A 16,940-nucleotide genomic window follows, 5' to 3' on the forward strand; every position below is an offset into this window, starting at 1 on the left:
AATTAGCTGGGCGAGGTGGCGTGCATCTGTAATCCCCACTACTCAGGAGGCTGAGGCAGGAGAATCGCTTGAACCCGGGAGGTGGAGGTTGCAGTGAGCCTAGATCGCACCATTGCACTCCAGCCTGGGCAACAGGGTGAGACTCTGTCTCAAAAACAAAACAAAACAAAGAAACAAAACTGTTTATTGAGTGTAATATCTTATTTACAGAATCCGTTGACACTGAGTTTCCAGTAGTTTCCTTGTCATTGTGCCCAAGCACATGCCCCTCCACCTTGAACAATAACCAGAATTCAGAAATCATGACCATCTGTTTTTGAAATCTTAAACTATAGAAACAAACTTTTAAAAAATCTAGCAGCAGCCAGGCATGGTGACTTATGCCTGTAATCTCAGCTACTCAGGAGGCTGGAGACGGAGGATCTCTTGAGCCCAGGAATTCGACGCTGCAGTAAGCTATGATTGCACCAATGTAATGCAGCCTGGGTGACTGAGGGAGACCTTGTGTCTAAAAAAAAATTAGAAAGAAAAAAATCTAGCAGCATTTTAATGTGTTTAAAATTACATTTTTGTTTTTATTAATTGAAATCTGAAATTTATGCTTATGTCATAATAACGTTATATCAAAAGTATATTTATTTCTTCTCCTTTAGAGCTTTCAACTAGAGTTTATTATTTGCATTTTCTGTTTGGAATGTTTAATTATTATGGTCACTGTAAAACCGTCTTTACCCCTTCTTGGCTACTGCTTTGGGAGTAGGTGTAGAAATGGCAAGTTGTGGTTAAAAGCTGATCTTCTCCTCTCTCCTAGATGATTTGTTGGGTTTCAGTGAGAATGGCTAATCAGCATTTTGATAGAAGATTTAGTGATGATCATTACTGGTTACTGCCTCATGGCAGAAATAGTAAATGCAGTTACCTATCTTCATGTCCTAGTAGTAAAAGACAGTCCAAGGATGATCTTCTAGTTCTGTACCCTCAATGCTCTGTGAACGGAGAGGAGAAAATATTACATGTGTTTGATCTATTGTGCTTGAAATGTACACATTCTGTTCTAAAAGATTTTTCCCCTTATGTTCTAGATTGGGACTTTAACCAGGACATCTGACAGTGAGGTAACATGTGCTTGTCATCATGTTGTTTGTTAGTAAATATCTGGCAGCATGTTTGTTGACAAAGTCCTGCAAAAGCCATCTTTGTCTAATTGTTATTGTTGTTTTTTCCTGACACTTCTAGCAAATGGGGAGCCATGTTTTCCACCTTCATGTATGGATCCATGTAGCTTTTCTCTGGTTATGTTTTGACGGTCATCAACAAATTATAGCCTGTTTTTGTAATTGCCTTGTTGAGTGACTTGCCATGGAGATTTGACAAGGTGTGGCTCCTGCTTGGGCCTTCATTCACTGGCATACTACATGAGGCTGAGAGCCGTGTTAGTCCTCGCAGTGGGCAGCCAGGAAAGCACGGCTTAGCAAGGGCTATCTAGGGCCTTGACCAAGTACAGTGTACTTGGTAGCTGTTTCTTGCCCACAAAGCAGGTGAACCCAGGTCAGATTTGGCCTGTCAGATAGCTTTACACTTTTGAATTTTGAAATATTCTAAGATGTAACTTTATTTATTTATTTAGAGACAGAGTCTCATTATATCACCCATACTGGAGTGCAGTGGCATGATCTCAGCTCACTGCAACCTCTGCCTCTGGGTTCAAGTGATTCTCCTGCCTGAGCCTCACAGGTAGCTGGGACTTCAGGCGCATGTCACCACACCCAGCTAATTTTTGTACTTTTAGTAGAGACAGGGTTTCGCCATGTTGGCCAGGCTGGTCTCAAACTCCTGAGTTCAGGTGATCCACCTGCCTTGATCTCCCAAAGTGCTAGGATTACAGGCGTGAGCCACTGTGCCTGGCCACTTTAAGATGTAACTTTATAAATAAATAAACACTGAAGTCATCCAACTTACCACTCAGTATGGCAAACTGGTTAATATAGTTCAAGTAAGCTGGTAGATTCTTTGATTTCTGTATTTATTCTTGTAATATAGATAGTCATGAATTTCTGCGTCTATTTTTAAACTAAACTCAACAGGGTGTCATTGTTTGAGTAACTAGTAGAAATACCAGTCTGGGACAAAGGGCACAAACTGTTCAGTATAGAAATAGTTTAATAGTATGTTGGGCGGGCGTGGTGGCTCACGCCTGTAATCCCAGCACTTTGGGAGGCCAAGGCGGGCGGATCACAAGGTCAGGAGATTGAGACCATCCTGCCTAACACAGTGAAACCCTGTCTCTACTAAAAAATACAAAAAATTAGCCGGGCGTGGTGGCGGGTACCTGTGGTCCCAGCTACGCAGGAGGCTGAGGCAGGAGAATGGCGTGAACCCGGAAGGCGGAGTTTGCAGTGAGCCAAGACTGCGCCACTGCACTCCAGCCTGGGCAACAGAGCGAGACTCCCTCTCAAAAAAAAAAAAAAATTTATTAGTATGTTTAAGAGCATTAGAGTTGTCTTAAGATAATTTTGGAGAAAACAAGAATGTTTGGATTTTAGTGGTTGCAATAAATATGCCCCTTTCCCCTGCCCTCTTCCAATTAGAGGAGGGCGTAGGAGTCAGACGGATGGACATTTTGAAAGTCAGGTTTGTGTTTGGCCGGGCACGGTGGCCCAGCTCTTTGGGAGGCCAAGGCAGGAGGATCACGAGGTCAGGAGATTGAGACCATCCTGGCTAACATAGTGAAACCCTGTCTCTACTAAAAATACAAAAATTAGCCAGGCGTGGTGGTGCGCACCTGTAATCCCAGCTACTCACGAGGCTGAGGCAGGAGAATCGCTTGAACCCGGGAGGTGGAGGTTGCAGTGAGCCGAGATCATGCCACTGCACTCCAGCCTGGCGACAGAGTGAGACTCCGTCTCAAAAAAAAAAAAAAGAAGAAAGTCAGGTTTGTGGCTAATAAAAGCTGGATGGAGAGGTATGGTTCCAGTGGGCTTCTCATTACTTCAGTTCTGTTCTCTTGAAGCCATAACCTCATTCTGAAATAGAAAGATGCTAAATAAAAGAAATTTGGAATATGCACTTCCCTGCTATGTCTGAAGTTTCTTCGAGGGGTAGGAAAACAGTGATTCCCCATCAAAGTTCAAGTGAAAATGTACAAAATGTTGTCTTTTTTTTTTTTCTAGAAATGCTTCATCTCACTGGCACTTGTTTATTTATGTGTATTTGTGTTCTATTTAGGTTCCAGATGTGGAATCTCGTGAAGACTTAATTAAAAATCACTACATGGCAAGGATAGTGGAACTTACGTCTCAGTTGCAGCTGGCTGACAGTAAGTCAGTGCATTTTTATGCTGAGGTGAGTGTAGATTTAATTAGATTGGTGGTTTTTTTCCTAACCCCTGCACGAATTAGGACACTGTCCTGTTTTCCTGCTGTTCACTGTAAGAGAGAAGTCAGTGTCCCAAGTAGCTGGGACTACGGGTGCATAGCACCACGCCCAGCTAATTTTTTGTATTTTTAGTAGAGATGGGGTTTCACCATGTTAGCCAGAATGGCCTCGATCTTCTGACCTCATGATCTGCTGGCCTCGGCCTCCCAAAGTGCTGGGATTACAGGCGTGAGCCACCTTGCCCGGCCTGGAGTTCATATTGACTAGTCTGTATACCAACTAAAAATCTTTATTTCAATAAATGTAAGACTGATGTGAGTGAGGCTCTGCCTTTTTTTTGTTTTGTTTTTGAGATGGAGTCTTGCTGTGTTGCCCAGGCTAGAGTGCAGTGGCACGATCTTGCCTCACTACAACCTCCGCCTCCTGGGTTCAAGCGATTCTCCCGCCCCAGCCTCCTAAGTAGCTGGGATTACAGGCACCCGCCATCATGCCTGTCTAATTTTTGTATTTTTGTAGAGACGGGGTTTCACCATGTTGGCCAGGCTGGTCTTGAACTGCTGACCTCAGGTGATCTGCCTGCCTCAACCTCCCAAAGTCCTGGGATTACAGGCGTGAGCCACCATCCCCAGCCACAACTCTGCCTTAAAAAAAAAAAAAAAAATCATTGCACTATGCAATATCATCTATAAAATTATGCACAATTCATAGAATTAAGGGGGGAAATGAAGATAGAAAGTAGAGATACCAAGGAGTAGGAAACAAATGGTAAGGTAGAATGGATGCTGCTCAACATAAAAGAATGCCTTCAAGGTCTCTGACTTGAAACTTTATATTAAACAGTCATTTATGGATGGCAGATAATTATAATGCTTAAAGTTGTTAAAGAAATTGAAAAAGGAAAGATAAACCCTTTATTGAGACCTGACTTTTTGATTTTTTCTTATACTAGAGTTGAAGAGGTTGATAGGAGGCCAGTGGCTAAAAGTGAAGAGGGGCTTTGCATCTTTTTCTTGCTAAAATAAATCATGTGCTTAGCTCAGTGTTGTTCACAAGCAGCCATCGAATACATGTTTGATAAGCTGATCAGTAGTGACAGCTTGTTGGAATGCAGGAAAGGGGGAGGACAGCAAACTGAATGACTAGCAGTGGAAAAGCTGAATCACTAAGCCGGCAGTCCAGCAGGCATGGATCCTCATTGTTTGGTTCTGAGTTAGTGTCTCAGACTTGATTGTCCTTTTCACAAGGACCTGTGCCTTGCATGCCTATATTCCTCTTTGTCAGGTTCATTGCTGAGCACAGAGTAGATGTTTGGTTAATAGGAGGCAGTTGATTTGGTTGGCTGAACTGCCCTAAAATTTTGTGAGAAATGAAATGAGTAGCTGAGGAATTTTTTTTAGGCTGTTTTATTTCCAAGAGATTTGGTTATTTTAGTAAATATCTTGTGTGCAGTTGTGATTCAAGAATTTTTAAATTGTCCTACTTTTTCCTTATTGGTAAACAGGAAGTGGTGACCTCCGCCCCACCACATGACTTTACTGCTCTGAGTGCCTTATGTTGACATAGCATTTGCATGTGTCTCAACAGATCCTCCTTGTCAGTAACCTTATCAGAAAGTTTAGTGAGCCTTTTAATCTCATACCCTCTTTGAACAATATTGTGAAATAGGATTTTTCTTTTATCATTTTGATCTACACACTCTCTGGATAGAGTAGGATTGGTAGAACCCCTAAAGAAAGCAGCCTGGAATTTTTGCAATCTTGTGTTCATTTTTTCCCTTGTAAGTAGTGCGTAATCTGTAGGGTAGGATGGTAAAGCTTTTATTGCTCCTATAATGTGGTCTCTAATGAAGGACTTAAAACACAAGAAAAGTACCTTAGGATCCATAGTGCATGTTCAGAAGCTCCTGATAACTTTTGTAATAATCACTTTTTTTTTATCTAGTATAAATATAAATGAATCCTAGATAAATGTAGAAAGTTCTTATGTAAAGAACGAGTGCTGTGGTTCACACCTGTAATCCCAGCACTTTGGGAGGCTGAGGTGAGCAGATCACTTGAGGTCAGGGGTTTGAGACCAGCCTGGACAACATAGTGACACCCGTCTCAACTAAACATACAAAACTTAGCTGGGTGTGGTGGTGCATGCCTGTAATCCCAGCTACTCGGGAAGCTGAGGCAGGAGGATCACATGAACCCGGGAGGTGGAGGTTGCAGTGAGCCAAGATCATGCCACTACAACCCAGCCTGGGCAATAGAGCAAGACTCCGTCTCAAGAAAAAGGAAAAAAAAGGAAGTTCTTATGTATTATATATAACCACTGGTCATCAGGCTAGCTCGAAGAAAAAAACATTGATCTTAAGTTGGTAGACTTTTTTCCCCTTACTGAAATGACAAAGCTGGGGGCCACTTCTTTCTTACGTGTACTCTAATGTGTGATACAATGCCTATAGGTATTCAACAGATTATTTGTGGAATGAATAACTTTGGCTTTGAGAAGTGTTTTTAACAACCTTTCCCAAAGCAAATTTGGTTTTAGAAAATGTTCCCTCTAGTAATGGAATGTTTTCTGATTTTACAGTGCCGAGCACTCTCTAAAAGACTGGCCTTGGCTGAAAAGTCTAAGGAAGCATTGACAGAAGAAATGAAACTTGCCAGTCAGAACATCAGCAGACTTCAGGTGAGTTAAGTGTTACCTAAACGGTTTTAATGTTTTTTCATTGAAAGTTCTTTGGTAGCAAAGCAGCATTTCTTTTCCAAAGACATTTGATCTCTAGATACGCTTTTTAAGATAACCACTGTATTTCTGATTCATTTAAAAATAACATCTTACTTATGTTAGGCAAAAAGTAGTTGTATTGTTTCTCCAACTTGATTGTAATTGTAAATCATTTTATAGGCGGCATTTGCTTAAATAACACTTATTTACCCAGAATCTTTCTTTCCCCTTCCTTGTACATACTCATCATGGTGAGCTGTAGGCTTGTTCTGTACATATTACTCTGTTCCTTTTCTTTCTTGTTTCATAAAACGGATCTAAACTGAAAGGTGGGGCTATAACATATTCCTTCTTACTCACTGCCTGGTTTTAAATCTTTGTTTTCAGAAAGCCTCTGCTAATAAAAACATGATGCCAGGCAAGGAAAAAACAGCACTACAGCAACACCCACTTCCTCTTTGCTTTAGATTCATTTATCAGATTAATTAGGCACACAGGATTAGACTTTAGGCAGCAGGAGAGAGCATGAGAAATGGGAAGAGAGATGCAGGGTGCTTCTTTCAGGAATGGTGCTGCCGGGAGGGCTGTAGGCCATTGAGGCATAGGATGGAGGCAATGTGTCGTAGGCCTCACCTGTGGCTCAGCAAAACCTGAGGGAATTTGGAAAGATAATGAGGCCATATGGCTTTTCTTATAATTTTATACCTGGCATAGTAAGAAACCCTTAAATTTTTGCAAAGAAATTATGAACCTATTTTGAAGGCTGAGAAAAACTTGTTCCCATTTCTTTTAACTTTGTTCTCTTGTTAGGCCTGTGCCTTAACCTGCATGTTAATTGATCAGCTAGACCATCTTGATAGGTTGCTTTTACAATTAAAAGAATTTTTTAAAAAAATTGATGTAAATAGTTGTACATGTTTGGGGGGGACGTGGTATTTTGATTATTTTGATACCTTTGTACAGTGTGTAATAATCAAATCAGGGTAATTTGGATGTCCACCACCTCAAACATTTATCTTTGTGTTGGGAACGTAATAATTCTTCTTTTGTAGCTATTTTGAAATATACAGTACATTATTGGGAAACTATAATTTCCCTACTCCACATTTTTCTTTTGTGAATGAAAAAAGCTTCAGAGTGGTATGACTCGTGGGATGTTGATTTTTCTCTTTTTCTTTGCTATTTAGGATGAGCTGACAACTACCAAGAGGAGTTACGAGGATCAGTTAAGTATGATGAGTGACCACCTGTGCAGCATGAATGAGACATTATCTAAACAGAGAGAAGAGATTGACACACTAAAGATGTCCAGTAAGGTATGTGAGGTGAGGTGAGGTAGTCTCTCTGTAATATGATATTTAATGTGAGGTATTTTATTGTTATACATTTCAGGAGCAAGAGGACATAAGATTTAAAGTGTTTGTAAGGGCCAGGTGCAGTGGCTCAAGCCTGTAATCCCAGCACTTTGGGAGGCTGAGGTGGGAGGATCCCTTGAGGCCAGGAGTTTGAGAGCAGAGTGGGCAATATAGTGATACTTCATCTCTACAAAAAAAAATGAAAAAATTAGCCAAGCATGAGGGGCTGCGCCTATAGTCCCAGCTAGTTGGGAGGCTGAGGTGGGAAGATTGCTTGAACCTAGGAGTTTGAGGTTACAGCAAGCTATGATTGTGCCACGGCACTCCAGCCTGTGCGACAGAGTGAGACTCTGTCTCTAAAAAAGAAAAAAAAAAAGTATCTATAAATAATTTTCCTTAATATCATTTGTCCTTTTTTCCAAAAGTATTAAGTGTCTTTGGCTGAATTGAAAGCTGAGAAAGTCTGGCCTCTAAGGCTTTAATACTGTATCAGCTGCTTTTTGGCATTTTTGGCATTTCTCCTACTGTTGCAGAAAGGTTAGGGGGACTCACAAAGGGCTTTAGGAAAGGGATTGCTCTTTATTTATGTAAGACCTAAAATGGTACTGTTGAAGAGTAAACTTCAGAAAATTTATTCTCATAAATATTAATATAATCTTGGAATGTCTTACCCTTTTAACTAGATTTCCTTTCCCATAATCCCTCTGCTTGCCCAAACTGAGATAGTAGATGTTGGGCAATATGTTAGGCTGAAATGCATATCCACATACCGTGTCTTTATTACTGTAACAGTGTATATACTGTTTTGCTATGAAAGGTAAACTTTGGGAGGCCAGGGGCTCACTTAGTTGGCATCATCTCATGTGCTTAGCCCATTTTCATAACTCAGTATTATACCACCATCAGCTGGGATTTACCATCTCCAGCCTGTACTCTTTTGAGATCTGCTGCTGCCCCTTTGTGATTCAGCAGGCATTTATTGAGTTCCTGCTGTGTACACTGGGGAGAAATAGAGATGAAGAAACCATGGCTTTATTTTAGCATCTGCTATTGGTATAAGGACAGGATTCTGTTCATTTAGGGTCTTCTTGGAGAATATATCATGTTAATGCATTGGAATCTGCATTATATGAGTTTGTTTATCAACATAGTTTCGCGATATTCATTGATTGCTTGCTGCCTTGGAGGCTGTCTCTGATGCTTTTCTGGGCTGTTTCTGTGATTATTGTAATCACCCAATATGGTTCTCATTATTGTTCTCCAGTTACTTGTGGTTCAGGAAACTTGAGCTTGGGGGTAAGGGAGTTGGCGGTGGGGGGCTGGTCCTTTTAAGGAAAGCCTCTCTTAACCTTTTGGTTTCTTGTTATTCCATATTCCAGCAGAGCAATATCTAATTCACCAGTTATATTCTTAGTAGTGGTAGAAAACACACACATTGAAGAGGTCGTGTTTTGGGTTTTCTCATGGTATGTATAATTTGTTTTAGTGTAGTAGTATGAGAAAGCCTGTTTTAGCACCTAAAATTTGAAAAGAAGTAGCAATAATTTTTGAAAACTTTTCAATCTCTGGAACTTCAGAAGTATTTGATTTTGAATTGAGAAGGGTACATGTTGAGTACAGCAAAGCTCATTGTCCTGAAGGTAATTGGATTGCACCTACTTCAGAAGTTAGGGAATTTTCAAGTTTCCTCTGACTTTTTTTTTTTTTCTTTGATGGAGTCTTGCTCTGTCACCCAGGCTGCAATGCAATGGTGAGACCTTGGCTCACTGCAACCTCCACCTCCCAGGTTCAAGAGATTTTCCCACCTCAGCCTACCTAGTAGTTGGGACTACAGGCATGCACCACCATGCCTGGCTAATTTTTTTTTTTGTATTTTTGCAACAGGGTTTCACCCTGTTGCTCAGGCTGGTCTCAAACTCCCAGGCCCAAGTGATCAGCTGGCTGCAGCTTTCCAAAGTGCTGGAATTACAGGTGTGAACCACAGCACACAGCATCTTAGAGCTTGTTGATCTTTTCCTTAAAATACCAGCCATTAATAAAACTCTAAGAGACCCTTCTTCAATTTGAATTGATCTCATTAACCTGTCTTTGATCATTCTGTAATCCTATATTTTGCTTTTCCCCCATTTAGTAATTTACATTGCTATAGCATCATCTTATGACTGACATTGTCTCCATTGGATACAAAGTAAACATCCTCAACCATTTGTTTGCAATGATCTTGCTCTTAGTGTTTATATTCTGCAAGCATTTCTTCCATGAAGAAAATGTATTTATGCCTAAGAGTTAAATACAGGAATTTAATTAAACTGTATTCCCAAGAAGAGAGCCTCTCCAGAAAGAAGAAAAATTATACAAAACTAGAAAATCCAAATCTCCATATTTGATGAAATGGAATAAGTTATCTTCCCTCTGGTTTGTTCTCAGCCAATATCCAAGCTGACTTTTGACAGATAATCAGTGCTGTTTGGGTGTTAGTTAGCACATATTCAGAGTTATTACCTATTAAGACCTTTAAAAGAAAAGATGTTTATTTAAACAATGATGAGACATGTTCTTTTTTTTTTTTTTTTGAAACGGAGTCTTGCTGTGTCACCCAGGCTGGAGTGCAGTGGCGCCATCTCGGCTCACTGCAAGCTCTGCCTCCCGGGTTCATGCCATTCTCCTGCCTCAGCCTCCCAAGCAGCTGGGACTACAGGCGCCCGCCACTGCGCCCGGCTAATTTTTTTGTATTTTTAGTAGAGACGGGGTTTCACCGTGTTAGCCCGGATGGTCTCGATCTCCTGACCTCGTGATCCGCCCGCCTCGGCCTCCCAAAGTGCTGGGATTTAGGCTAACATTTTTTTATTCAGCTTCTTGAAATCTTAGGCTCTCTTGTCTTTGGAACAAAATGAATGTTTGTAGTTTTGATAAATCCAAGATAGTAGCTTTCTTTTCTTTCTTTATTTCCTCTCCTCAGCCCCGAGAGGGATAGGGTCTGTGGAAGCAGAGAGGAGAGAGAGTATAACAAACTGCTTTGTGATTATTGAATAAAAGTTAACAGTGCAAGATTATCAGTTATTCTCCCTTTTGGAAGCTAAAGTGTTCCAAAGTGAAATACGGCTTTCAGACAGCTTGGTTTATAAACTATGTGAGTTATTTTTTTTTTATGTTTATGTTCTTATTGTTGATATTTTTCTTTGCACAGGGGAATTCTAAAAAGAACAAGAGTCGATAGTTTTGAAATAGCTGGTTGGCGACTGTTCTTTCCAGACCTGCTCCTGCTGCACAGAGCCGCAGGGCTGAGACCACGTCCATGCTGGCTGCCTTCAGGAAGCTAAAGTATTGTTGGACCTAGTAAACTAGTCAGTGTTGGAAATGGCCTTGAAATATCTAAAACATATTTGTAACCAGCGAGGCAAATACAGAAGTTGATGTCGGCAGTAAATGGAAAACAATACATATATCATGGATATTGTAGGTTTCCTTATGCTGTTTTTACTGTGCACTTTTTAAAATTTGGTTTTAATTTCAGTATGTAAGAACAACAAATATTTTGTATACTTTCAAACTCAATTATATGGTAATCGATTTGGTATCTATGGAATAGATATATGTTTCTGGAAAAAAATGCTTAAATTGTCAAACTGTCATTACTTCTTACTATAGTTGAAGGCATTCTCCAGATTCTTTTAAAAAGATTTGTTCATATTTCCCTGTCTCTCTCTCTCTCTGTCTATTTCTTTCTCTCTCTCTTCTTTCTCTCTCAGGGGGAGGGAGCCCTGCAAACTTCAGATCCTGTGGGTTTAGTATCCTTATCTTCAGCTCTTTGATACCCTGTGTTAGAGTAATAGCTAAAGGAAGTTCATGTCAATAAATTCACACTTATATCACACTTTCAGTCTCTCTATGAAAATTTGATAAACTGAACCCTATTAAAGTCGACTTCTAGAAAACATCAAATGCCACCTGACTTAGGTGTAATCCTTGGATACCTCAAATTGGAATAATTCTACAGTTAATCCTTTAGTAAGGCTCTTGAGTTTTGCCTTGAAAGCTACTTTAAACCACACTTCAAGCAAAGAGCCTGAGTCCTTTAAGGCTCCCCTTGGCTTATATCATAAACATTGTGTTGTATCAGTGTCAGGAGTGGCTCTGCCACCACCTGCTCCCGAGGCACTAAATATATTACTCCTTTCTGAACTGCTTACACAGGCCCATTTCACCCGTGTCCAGGTCTCCAGATTAGCTGAGGGGTTCCTGAAACCCCCTTCTCCTTACCTCTCCGCCTGTGGCACCATCTCTCTTGAGGCTACTCTCTAGACAGTTGTGAGTCACCCTCTAAAATGCTTTATTCCGGAGTTTACCTGAGAGCCCATCACCGGCTTCCCTCTGTGCTCAGCACAAAAGCCAACTCCTTGGCCTCTGCCCTAAGTCCTCAGCTGCCTGCCATACAGAGAGACTCTGGTTGTTAGGCCCAGTCTTCACCACAGTTGAAAGCATTCGGATCCTGAGTTGGGGGATCTCTGGGTTGGTTCAGTTCCATTTTTCCCAGCCCTTCATGTCCCTAGCCCCCTTGCCCTTTCTCTTTTCTCTGCCCTGTCCATTGTCAGTTTTCTATCTACTCAGCCAGCTGTTTTCACTGCAGCTGTGAGTAGGCCCCCAAATACTGCGAGGGAAACATCAAAGAGCCATGCTGGGCCTGACACAGTGGCTCACACATGTAATCGCAGCACTTTGGGAGGCTGAGGCAGGCAGATCACTTGAGGCCAGGAGTTCAAAACCAGCCTGGTCAACATGGTGAAACCCCATCTCTACTAAGACTACAAAAAATTAGCCAGGCATGGTGGCATGTGCCTGTAATCCCGGCTACTTGGGAGGCTGAGGCAGGAGGATCACTTGAACCCAGGAGATGGAGGTTGCAGTGAGCCGAGATAGCACCAATGCACTCCAGCCTGAGCGACAGAGTGGGAGAGACTCTGTCTTAAAAAAAAAAAAAGAGCCATCCTAATTAGCTCTGTCAAGAACTTAGGGTTTTGAGCCCCTGCCAGCCTTTCATTGTTCCAGGACAGTCCTTTGGGTATTTTTAGTCCATTTTTATTCTAAATTTCAATAATGGCTACACCACTTCTCTCCTTAAGGTCTGCCCCCCTTCACTCTTAGGATCTGTACCATCTGTACCATCAAAAACACTTCTCAACTGCCCCACTGCTTCATATATTTACCCATGCTTCCCGTTCTCCCCTGCTTCAGAGGCAGAGGCATCTCTGCTACCCTTAAAGCTAGGGTATTTCTGATGCTCTTAATGGCATACCTTTTCTAGTGCTTGTTTTTTCACTTTTAGATCTTCAATTTCTCGTTCTACTGATGTCCTCTCCCTCAGCTTCCAAATAGACCGAACTTACCCCATACTTTTTTTTATTAATTTTTTTTGAGACAGGGTCACACTCTGTCACCCAGGCTGGAATGCAGTGGCGTGATCACACTCACTGCAGCCTCGACCTCCTGGGCTCAAGCGATCTTCCTGCCTCAGCCTCCCAAGTATCTAGGACTATAGGTTCGTGCCACCATTGATAGAGTTTGCTGACAGATTTATCTAAGATTGCAACTCCTTTCCCCTACACTTCTATTACTCTTCTCTGCTTTATTTTACTCCTTAGTATTTATAATCTAACACATATTTTGCTTATTTATCTTATTTATTACCTGTTTCTCTCACTAGATGCAGCTTCAGGAAGGCAGGCGTTTTTGTCTTGCTGCGTTCCCTGTACTTAGAATACTGTCTGGCATCAGTGAATATTTGTTGAATGAATGTTGATTGGACTGGATTTGGGGTGTGAGCGAAAGAGAGTAGTCAAAGATGAAGCCAAAGGCTTTGGCCTAAACAAACTTGACTGAGCAGGAGGATTGAGGGAGGAGCAAGTAGCTTCCACCTGTTTGTAATGGAAGCCGCAGACCTGGAATCACTTTTGATTCCTCCTCACCTCGCACATCTCATCGGTCATCTTATTGAATCTTCCTGCCTTTGCAATACCACGCACTTCTGCTCTCCCCTTATTCAGTACCTTAAATTGAGCCCTAAATACCAGTTGTCTGGACTGCTTGTCTTCCTGTACTCCAGTCCTTCCACCCCTTCTGCCAGGCCATCTTTCTTTTCTTTCTTTCTTTTTTTTGAGACGGAGTTTCACTCTTGTTGCCCAGGCTGGAGTGCAATGGTACAATCTCAGCTCACTGCAACCTCTGCCTCCCAGGTTCAAGCGATTCTCCTGCCTCAGCCTCCCAAGTAGCTGGGATTACAGGCTCCTGCCACCATGCCCAGGTAATTTTTGTATTTTTAGTAGAGATGGGGTGTCATCATGTTGGCGAGGCTGGTCTCCAACTCCTGACCTCAGGTGATCCACCCGCCTCAGCCTTCCAAAGTGCTGGGATTACAGGCGTGAGCCACCACACCCAGCTAGGCCATCTTTCTAAAACATATCTCTGCCATAGCCATTCTCCAGATGGAAAGCCTTCACAATGGCTCCTTGTTGTCTGCTGGGCAAGATCTAGTAGTAGTGTGTATGTGACACTTGCTTAGCTCACTTTCTCCTCATTCTCTTCCATATACACAGTGTACCCTCCCTCTACTTTTACTGCTTACAGTAAAAACTCTCAGACCTCTGGATCAGGAAAGTGTCATGTCTCCTGAGCAATGAGCCTGTTTTTCCCTTAGAGACAATGTGAATCTTGGGATTGTTTCCCTCTTTGCCTTGGTGGCTGAGACTTGTATCTCCCACCATCTGTGACAGCTGTCAAAGAGCTCCCAGACCAGCCACCTCCATTGTCTTGCATGGTGTGTGGCCCTGTAGGTTCTGAGGCAGTGCTTGTGGACTGCCTGGCCATTTTGTAGGGGACAGTTTCCCTGGGAGCTTTCCTAGGGCTGAGAGATAGGGCAGGACTGCAGAGGGCACAGTTGGATCCCTGGCAAAATTGTGCTCTTCTGACTTAACTTAGATCTTTGCTCTCTTGGCGGTCATCTCCCAAGGCATATAATAACCACTGTTTATTAATCACTTACCATAAGTTAGGCATAGGTATGACTTGACATGTATTACTTCATTTAGACTTCCTAGCAACCATATTTCATACATACTATTACTATCCCCAGTTTACAGATAGAAAGCCAAGGCTTAGAGGGACTAAGCAACTTTTCCACAGTCACACAGTACCTGTTGGAGCCAGGATTCAAACCCAGTCTAGCCTGACTCAGCTTGGATTATTCACTACTGTGCTATGAGCCTTTTAAATTGGGGGCTTTCAACTCCTTCAGGTACTGTATATTTGGAAGATAAAGTATTAAATTTTGGCCGGGTGTAGTGGCTCATGCCTGTAATCCCAGCACTTTCGGAGGCTGGGTCAGGAGGATCACTTGAGCCCAGGAGTTTGAGACCAGCCTGGGTAACAGAGTGAGACCTCATCTCTACAAAATTTTTTTAAAAATTAGCTGGGGGTGTTGGTGCACAGCTGTGCTCCCAGTTACACGGGGGGCTGAGGCAGGAGGATTTTTTGAGCCCAGGAAGTCAAGGCTGCAGTGAGCCATGTTCACACCAGTGCACTCCATCCTGAGTGATAGAGCAAGACCCTGTCTCAAAAAAAAAAAAAAAAAAAGATACTAAATTTCTTAGCAACTCCAGCAATATTTTATTCAACATCCCCTTTCTACATCTTCACTAAGTACCCCTGTGCCTCCTTTAAGTCAGCTTTTAGTGAACTTCTTGAGCTAATTTAAAGTCCCTGGCATATGGTTTGCCTTTGACGTAATTTTTTCTTCCCCTGATGCCTCATTTTTATTCACATATTCCTTGTTACACCAGCCTTGCTGAACACCAGATTCTGAATTTTATATATTTATGCCATGATGCCATCCCTTCATTCTGGTCCTCTTTCTGTGTAAACATTCTTGTTGTTGCTGTTTTATTATGGGAATTTTCTAACATGCACAAAAGTAGACTCATACAAGCCCTATGTCCCCATCACTCCTTATGAACATTTTGCCAATCTTGTTTTATCTTTTTTCCACACTTCTTTTTTTTCTAGCGTATTTTAAGGCCATTCTCGGACACTGGGTCATTTCGTTTATATATACTTCAGTTCTGCGGGTGTTTGTAAAGATGGGAGCCTGTCTTAACCATGTGATCATTCATTTGGCAAGTGTGTGCCGAGTGCCTGCTGCGTGCTTAGTGCTGAGCAGGCTGTGGCACGCACACCAGACGTGCTGGCTGCCCTTGAGAAGAGCTTACAGCCTCTTTTTAGTGAGACAAGGGAGTGGACACGCAAATTATAATCACGAACTCATTTGTTCATCCTGTCCTGCGATTATCTCAGAGCAATAAGGAAGAGATAATACATGGAGGCTTTTTGGCAGGGTGTGGTGGCTCACGCCTGTAATCCCAGAACTTTGGGAGGCAAAGGCAGGCAGAGCACTGGTCAGGAGTTCGAGACCAGCCTGACCAATATGGTGAAACCCTATCTCTACTAAAAACACAAAAATTTGCTGGGCGTGGTGGCTGCCTGTAGTCCTAACTACTGGGGAGGCTGAGACAGGAGAATTGCTTGAACCTGGGAGGCAGAGGTTGCAGTGAGCTGAAATTGTGCCACTGCACTCCAGCCTGGGCGACAGAGTGAGACTCTATCTCAAGAAAAACAAACAAACAAAAAATATGGAGGCTTTTTAAAGTAGTATCTGTATAAATATATGTGTATGTGTGTATGTGTGTGTGTATTTTTGTGTTGTTGTTTTTGTTTTGACAGGGACTCACTCTGTCGCCCCGGCTGGAGTTCAGTGGCGCCATCTCTGGTGGCACCCCTGCTTCCCGGGTTCAAGTGATTCTCGTGCCTCAGCTTCCTAAGTAGCTGGGATTACAGGCGCCTACCACCACGCCCGGCTAATTTTTGTATTTTTAGTAGAGACAGAGTTTCACCATGTTGGTCAGGCTGGTCTCAAACTCCTGACCTCAGGTGATCCGCCTGCCTCGACCTCCCAAAGTGCTGGGATTACAGGCGTGAGCCACCGCGCCCAGCCCGTATCTGTATTTTAAATTAAGTTTTGAACTTAGTTTGAGTTAGGCTGCTCTTAAACAGTTATTACTAAGATAAAATAAGGCAAAAAAAACCAGACCCCTGATCCTCCCGCCATTTCATGCTCCCCGCAGAAAAACCACTTTCATTCACTATTTTGTTATCTATATTTCCAAATGGCGTGCTACCTTTGCTCTTCTTGTTAGGCATTATTAATTGGATTTACAGTTGGAAGATGAGTATTTGTCTGTTTAATCCGCCTCCCCTTTGCATCACTCACATACGCATGCATACCCTCACATATGCATGCATACCCTCACTGTTTAAACTAGTTACACTGACATTTGGGTCTAGCCATGTGGCTCATGCCTGTACTCCTAGGTACTTGGGAGGCTGATGCAGGATGATTACCTGAGCCCAGGAGTTTGAAGGCTGTAGTGAGCCGTGATTGTGCTACTG

At 42.3% G+C, this 16,940-nt stretch overlaps 1 protein-coding gene across 2 annotated transcripts in view; it reads left to right on the forward strand.

Annotated features, from left to right (window-relative positions):
* The window catches only part of PPP1R21 (protein phosphatase 1 regulatory subunit 21), a 76,128-nt gene extending 64,809 nt beyond the window's left edge, over positions 1–11,319 (forward strand). Inside the window, exons 18-22 of one of the 2 annotated variants that reach the window (XM_030826981.1) lie at positions 1,083–1,115; positions 3,226–3,342; positions 5,953–6,051; positions 7,278–7,406; positions 10,633–11,319. In XM_030826981.1, coding sequence (XP_030682841.1) covers positions 1,083–1,115; positions 3,226–3,342; positions 5,953–6,051; positions 7,278–7,406; positions 10,633–10,662 — 408 coding nt within the window. In that variant the 3' untranslated portion in view covers positions 10,663–11,319. The remainder of the gene's footprint in view (positions 1–1,082; positions 1,116–3,225; positions 3,343–5,952; positions 6,052–7,277; positions 7,407–10,632) is intronic. The other variant, XM_030826982.1, reaches the window with a different exon arrangement.
* The last annotated feature ends 5,621 nt before the right edge of the window (positions 11,320–16,940 follow it).

This window comes from Nomascus leucogenys, chromosome 14 (genome assembly GCF_006542625.1).
Source record: "Nomascus leucogenys isolate Asia chromosome 14, Asia_NLE_v1, whole genome shotgun sequence".
NCBI lineage: Eukaryota > Metazoa > Chordata > Mammalia > Primates > Hylobatidae > Nomascus > Nomascus leucogenys.